Here is a 7,044-nt window from a genome sequence, read left to right as displayed (position 1 = left end):
TAGAGAAAGACACAATGGACGGTGTCAAGTTTGTCAAACAATGGCAGTTCCGAACAAGAAAGGTTTCTAAATTTTGAAGGAAGGGGCTTATCCAGAAATGCTCTAATCCTATAGATTTTTGTTAATTACATATATCTGCCACCTTAACTCCTTTATCATTCACAATATTGTATAATCTTAGAAATCTCTGCCTTAGCACCTCACCCTCCATCCATGGATCATGCAAAAAAAAGAATTTCCTTCCCCCTTCCCACCTTTCTATGGAGCATACCTGAGAATCAATTTGGTTGTAGTTTTGGTCCCCCAAAGTATTTATGTCATCCCACCAAACTTTGGTGCTCAGAAGAAGGAAAGAACAAAGGTCAGGAGAGACAACAAAATTGATCATTTTATCAAAACTACCTTTCATAGAAAAATATGCTTACTTTCCCAAGAGGTTAAACGGTGCCGCACCTCTACCACCACAGCTTGCCGTGTACTCCTCCTAGGGTTAGCCGCTTAGCTCCTATCAATAACGATCCAATTGATTACTGATGCACACTTGCATTAATTCATGTTAAGTATGTTTATGAAAGTATTTGAATTGAAACAATACTTGTGACAATGAAATAGCCGGTTAGCAAAAGTTGACGGATTAGATGAGAAGTACTAATAATTAACCACATCTAGGTCCTATTAAGACTATCAAGCGAAGTCTTTGAGTTATGGACAAGAATTCATCATAAGAGAACATCCACAAAAAAAGATAAACTATCCAGGCATACTAGCTAAAATTACAACACATGAACCGCTTTATTCTTTGAGAAAACAACATCAATCAATTCAATTCCCAGTACCAACAAAAGAGGAAATATACACAAATCACACATATACTATGCCCCAAAAAGGGGGTAAGAAATTTGTTCAACCTATTAAAACATTGTCCTGTTGAAGAAACAAAACATCTAAAGGGACTATGAATATCACAGAAACAAAAAAAAAAAAAAATCTAAAGGGAAGTGTTGTTGGGGCATATTTGGAATAATCACCTCTACTTAACTCCCTGTAACCCAAATGACAAAAGTCAACTCAGGTGCCTCAGACTCATTTCCACTATACAGATTCCCTTCCTACAAAAACAGCCTACACCTCTTTTTTTACATCGCTATTGCATATAAATACAGAATCTACACACAAACCGCCTTTGGTGTGCGTACAATCAATTTGAGTCAATGAAATTTTGATCTTCATCAGATCATTAGGATTCTTGGAAACAAAGTTTCCTGCATGGTAGAGAATCCAGTTCCCTGGATTATCCAAATGACTTTGGGATACAGCATGCTGACCATCAGAAGTTGTTAGCTGAAATTTTACAGGTTTTATATCCCAGCCATGAACGTCGTCCGTCTTACAAACTCGTCGACCCAATCTCTTGGATGACCGGCCAAGCTGGAGTCTAAAGAACACATTGTATGACCCAGGAGGAAATTGAAAATCAACATCTCCTTCCACTTCAAGCCACCAAATTTGTTGAAGATAAGCAACTGTGTGGAATCTGTTATGAACAAAAATAGTATAATACATCAGGTTTCCTCATATAGAAAAACAGGGGTCATCCAATTTTAAAGTGCCTAATTTCATGTGTTCTAGCAGAAGGTGGCTAAAACTTAAAATTGAGGAGCCACTAGAAAAACTAATGGAGTAAGAACTAAGAACATACATGCAACCATGACTAAATTGGTATCAATGTCAAGCTAGAAGGCAAAGTGAAACTGAGATAAAATATAGTTTTGTATTCTTAAAAATGATTAAGATTGGAGATCAAATCACAGATGATAAAAATGACAATTTTTTAAAAAAAAATTGCAGTCATTCATTTAAAGTGTGACTCTTGAAAATTGACATTAAATAAATTGTATATATATATAAGAAGATAATAAAAAAGGTTACAGTTTTTTTAAGTAAATATAAAAAGTAAATTGAAATTGTCCAAGTTAAACATGTATATACCAGTTATTCACACACTGTTAAGGTAAAACCTACAAATCTTAAGTTTGATTCTTTTAAATAATCAAACTTAACTACAAATGAACTTAAATGAACATTCAATATACCAAGTTTGAATAATTCACTGATAACTAAACTCATTTAGTGCCTTACATAAGAAATTTAGTATTAGATAACCTTGAATATTAGTAAAATGGATTTGGAAAAGTATGGAAAATTCAATCTTCGAGCTTTATAATTAAGTTAAATAACAAAGCCACAAGGTGAAAAATGAGTGGCCTTAATCCACAAAAGGGCTCAAAAATAAAAATCCAGCAAAAAAAATATTTTGTATTTCAATTTTCAACCCATGAAGATGAAAACACAATAAAACAAAGTCAAGCATAGGCCAGTTCTACATATTATTACTTATTGTCCAGAGCAACATAGTTTCACCTACAATAATCTCACCTTGACTCTTCAGTTGAAATGCGACTCCAATATCTCCGATCATCTATCCCTGTAATCCTCAAAGCTTGGGAAGAAATCGCCAAACACACCCCACCTGTCCTCTTATCCAGCCAAATTTCCTAGACCAACGTAACATTTTTGATAAGTAAACACCAAGCACTTGAAAAGTATATATGAAGAAGAGTATAAAAAAGGACAACTTAGTTGTAGTACTATAAGTGTTTTTTATGTTGTTTTCAATTGGTATGTTTGGATAAAATTTTCTATAAGCACTTATAGGAGAAGAAAATAACAAAAAAAAATATAATGAACTTCTCTATAAATTAAAAATAAGTTTTTGGAGAAGTTAATGAGAGCTTCTATAAATTAGCTTATGCGGTTAATTTCAATTTAGAGAAGCTAATTTCATTTTTCCTTCTTATTTTATTCTCCTAAAAGTGTTTGTGGAGAAATTTATCCAAATTGACTCTAAAATTGAAGTTTCGCCTAATTATCAGCATAATAAAGGTTTGCTTTAAAGATCAACATAGATTATCAAAGTCAAACTCCCATTGTGATAAGTAAACAACATCAAAAGCACTGATAGAACTGCATCTAAGTTAATGGGCAAAGGTAACGACTAACTACTCACCTTGGTCCCATTGTCAAACGAATTAGGCCTGCAGAGTCTGGCATAAATATCCCTCTTCCCCAATTCTTCCACAGAGGCATCCTTCAAAGCTTTCTCCACAATGAACTTATAATTCGAAGGCAACTTCGATTCCCAAATGAAATCCGCCACCGAAGCATCGCGAAACGCCCTGTTCAATCGTGCAAGCTTGCAAATATCCGGTGGGTCCAAATACATCAACACCAATGCCACACAACTCTCGGGTATGTCCCCAAGCCTTGGCCTCGAAGGGGTAGCATCACCATCACAAACACAAGAGGAAAAACTAGCACCCATGTTGACACTTAACACACACCAAACCAAAGTAAACCCCTTTGCACCCCCCAAAGTTGAATTCCTTTCTCTAAATTCCACACCCCCAGAATATGAACTGAACTCAAAACTTGATATGGAACCTGAACTTTTCAATTCCACACACCAGAATCGAAAAACTAGCACCCATATTAACACACACCTAATCAAATTAAACCACTTTGCACCCCCCCCCCCCCCCTCCCCAAAGTTGAATTCTTTTCTCCCCAATTTCACACACCCAGAATATGAATTGAACTAAAAACTTGATCTTGAACCTGAATTTACGAATTCCACACACCCAGAATCTGAATCAGCCTCAGAACTTGAGTTTGAATCTGAATTTGTCGATTTTCTGAGAAAGAGCTAGAGAGGGAAAAGTGAAGAGAACAGCGATAGAAGTCAAATACATGAGATTTTGAAGGAGACGTGAGAAGCTAAGACCAGATCGTCAGGGATGTCTCTTTCTTTCGGGATTTTTTTTCATGGAGGAGGCTTTTCACCACGCGTGTTTGGGGAGTCCCAGGAGTCGTTTAAAGGAGATCGGGTGCGAAAACGACATCAACATGCGAGGAGCGAACGTGGATTGCTCTAATAAGAGACAAGCCGTTTTGGTCGCAGGTGAACTCAGATCGCTGAGAATGTTGAGATGCATGAACTGTATGACGATCGGAATACGAGGTTGATGGTTCTTATCCAGTACTACAAGGGATTATTCTGGACTGTCACGGAGTTGTCAGTATGGTAGTCTCGCTCCCCTCTTACGCGCTTCTCTTTCTAACCAGCGCGTCATGTTGTTTAATTTGTTTGTATTCTCAATGAGATATTTATAATTTTCTAAAAAAAGAATAAAATAAAAAAACTAAAACATAATTTTAATCCTCTTATTTTTATTAAATTTGTGGTTTTTTTCTTCCTATCATTTTTAATTCTTTTTACAAAATAAATTTATTAGCAATTACATTTAATACATGACCATTAAATAGATACGTATTAACTAACGTTAAAAATCTTGTATATTTTTTAAAAATATTTTAAATAAAAAAAAGAAACTAAATTCTTAATTTATGTGAAAGACTAGATATTTCAATTAAAATATGAAAATTTAAAATCATAAATTTAAGAAAATAGAAAAATTAAATATCTTAATTAAGAAAATAAGGTGTTTGTTCTATATTTTATTTTGCCTAAAAATATAATAAATTGAAAATTGAAATAACTAAAAATTATGATTGAGTTTCATTTTATTTTAATTTAATTTTAAAAATTGATTCAAACTAATCTAAATTATATATATATATATATATATATGTGTGTGGAGGGGTTAAAACTAGTTCGTAAATCTTTATACTTTATATTTTTTTTAATTGAACTCTTATATTAATTTTAAATTTGTAATTAGATCTGTATATTAATTTATTAATGAAATTTATTAAATTTAACAGAATATTTCATCATATATACACATAGATGTTAAGTATTATTTTGTCAGTGATCTAGTTGTTGTATATGGAATTATCTAACACGCCTCAACACGTCTTGTTTTTCATGTTCAACTCTTTCATTATCTTTCAAACTGCAACTCAATTCCAAAATGTGAATTTTGTATTTTGAAGACCATAACTTCATCCCTAATACATTGATTAATTCTTATAGAGACTCAATTAAAAATAGATAAAGTATAGAAACATAATTAAAAAATTTACAATAATACAGGAACTTACAGGTTAATTTAACCTATATAAATTTTTTATTATATAATTTATCTTTATATTTTTATTTTCTATATACTTATAAATTACTCACATAATTTATACTTATTTTTTAAAATATACTTAATTATAGATATTTTTTTATCTTAATCCTCTGATTCATTAGGGAAAAAAGAATCTTAAAATCTAATGAAAAATTATAAATCATTTTTAAAGAGTTTAGTTAACATGTGTTACTACACTTATTAATTTATTTATTTTTATATTATTTTATCTTAATTATAAAAACTATGTGTATCTTCTTTTTTTATATCCTATAATCAAAAGTCATAAGACTAATGACATAAAAATTATTGAAGTGAGATTTATCTCTTCCAATAAAGTATTTTTCTTAAATACAATTAGAAAATCAAACATTTGTTAACATAACTAAAGAAAGAACTAAGATATTTAGCATGTTAAACTTTGTTGTTAATTAAATTATGTGTATTAATTTTGTATTTTTTTTCATGATGTCGAATTTGCCTGCTAAAAGCAATATTGAAGGTTGAAGTTGAATTTTTAGAGTTAGATGTGAAGGAGTGGAGTGGAGGATTGGAATACGGCACATAAACATATTATATACCGGATACAATGTATAAATGGTATCAATGCAATTGGATACGCGAAAGAGATGAGTTGGGGATTGGAACACGGCATGTATATCCACAATGTATTTTTATTGTTTAAATAATCCACAATTTATTTTTTTGAGTTTTATTTGTATTGTTCCTAGAGCGGATATAGTTGGTGTTACTTTTCTTAGAAGCTTTTAATATTCCTTTTTTTTTTATACCACTAGAAAAAAAAACACTGTATTTCTAGAAAGAAAAATAACCTACCATGTATTTAGATCTTGGAATGTACTCTATAGTTTTAATTTGGATTAATTACAATTTTTTTTGTCTTATTTTACTCAATCCATAATTTCATTTCCTCTATTTTAAAATAAAGAATTTTTTTTTCTATTTTAAAAAATTAACAATTTTTATTCTCTTATTTTAAAATAGAGATATTTGATTTTTATTTTTTAAAAAATATGTAATATTGGTCCTTTAAAATAGAAAATTAATCATTTTTCTTCTATTGTTCTCTTATTTTAAATTTTTCTTATGTTTTATTTTTTATTTTAATCTAATTAAATCATAAATATAACATATTCCTTTAAAGTATTATCAAGAAATAATTTAATTAAATAAAATATAAAAATAAAATAAATAAAACATAAACAAAATTGTTGATTGAATCAAAATTATAGATTTTTAAAAATAATGATCAAATATTTCTATTTTGAAATAGAAGTACTAAAATTATGAAATTTAAAAAATAGGAAGAATGAATGTTTTTTTTTAAAATAGATAGACCAAAATCACAGAATAAATAAAATAGGAGGATCAAAATTGTATTTAATAATTTGTTATTAAAAGTGAATTTAAAATTTTGGGTTATTTTAATTATTTGTTCTTATTTAAAAAGAGTAAACATCAAGACTCATTAATATCGACTAAGTAGTAAAAGTTTTAGTAGGGTAACATCTTAGATTTGGTTCTCATTTGCTGCACTGAAAAGAAAAGAAAAAAAAGATTGGGGCATACACAAAAGGCATTTATTGTATAAGCTTAAGAATGGACCAAACTTACCATAACAAAATGGATTAAACTATTACTCGCTATCATCATTTGAATTTGCGCAATGACAAGTCAAACTTGTGGATAGTGAGTGCTTTAAAAAATCGAATGCATCAACCTCTTCATGTATACATGTTGCCACTCACTTGCCTGTGTAAGATGTAAACCACGAAAAATTATAGTGTGGTTGGGAATTATCACATCAGTTGTCACCAATGAATATGTGACATGTGATCTGAAGGAGAGGTATTTATTATCTGTGAATGAG

At 30.3% G+C, this 7,044-nt stretch overlaps 1 protein-coding gene across 1 annotated transcript; it reads right to left on the bottom strand.

The window, feature by feature from the left end:
* Positions 1 to 767: 767 nt before the first annotated feature.
* Positions 768 to 4,187, bottom strand: LOC114418492 (F-box protein PP2-A13-like). Its single transcript, XM_028383858.1, has 3 exons — positions 3,068 to 4,187; positions 2,437 to 2,555; positions 768 to 1,534 (listed from the first exon to the last, which is right to left on the bottom strand). The coding sequence occupies exons 1-3, from the start codon at positions 3,380 to 3,382 to the stop codon at positions 1,123 to 1,125; spliced, it is 846 nt and encodes a 281-aa protein (XP_028239659.1). The 5' UTR covers positions 3,383 to 4,187; the 3' UTR covers positions 768 to 1,122.
* Positions 4,188 to 7,044: the final 2,857 nt, after the last annotated feature.

This window comes from Glycine soja, chromosome 7 (assembly GCF_004193775.1).
Source record: "Glycine soja cultivar W05 chromosome 7, ASM419377v2, whole genome shotgun sequence".
NCBI classification, from domain to species: domain Eukaryota; kingdom Viridiplantae; phylum Streptophyta; class Magnoliopsida; order Fabales; family Fabaceae; genus Glycine; species Glycine soja.
Note: the sequence above shows the minus strand (reverse complement) of the source record. Positions and strands in the feature narration are given on the sequence as shown.

Excerpts from the sequence above, each read along its gene's own strand:
- LOC114418492 (XM_028383858.1), bottom strand. The coding sequence starts at position 3,382 with ATGGGTGCTAGTTTTTCCTCTTGTGTTTGTGATGGTGATGCTACCCCT. Across the intron at positions 2,556-3,067 it reads CGTTTGACAATGGGACCAAG|GAAATTTGGCTGGATAAGAG; the intron begins GTGAGTAGTTAG and ends ACGTTGGTCTAG. Across the intron at positions 1,535-2,436 it reads ATTTCAACTGAAGAGTCAAG|ATTCCACACAGTTGCTTATC; the intron begins GTGAGATTATTG and ends TGTTCATAACAG.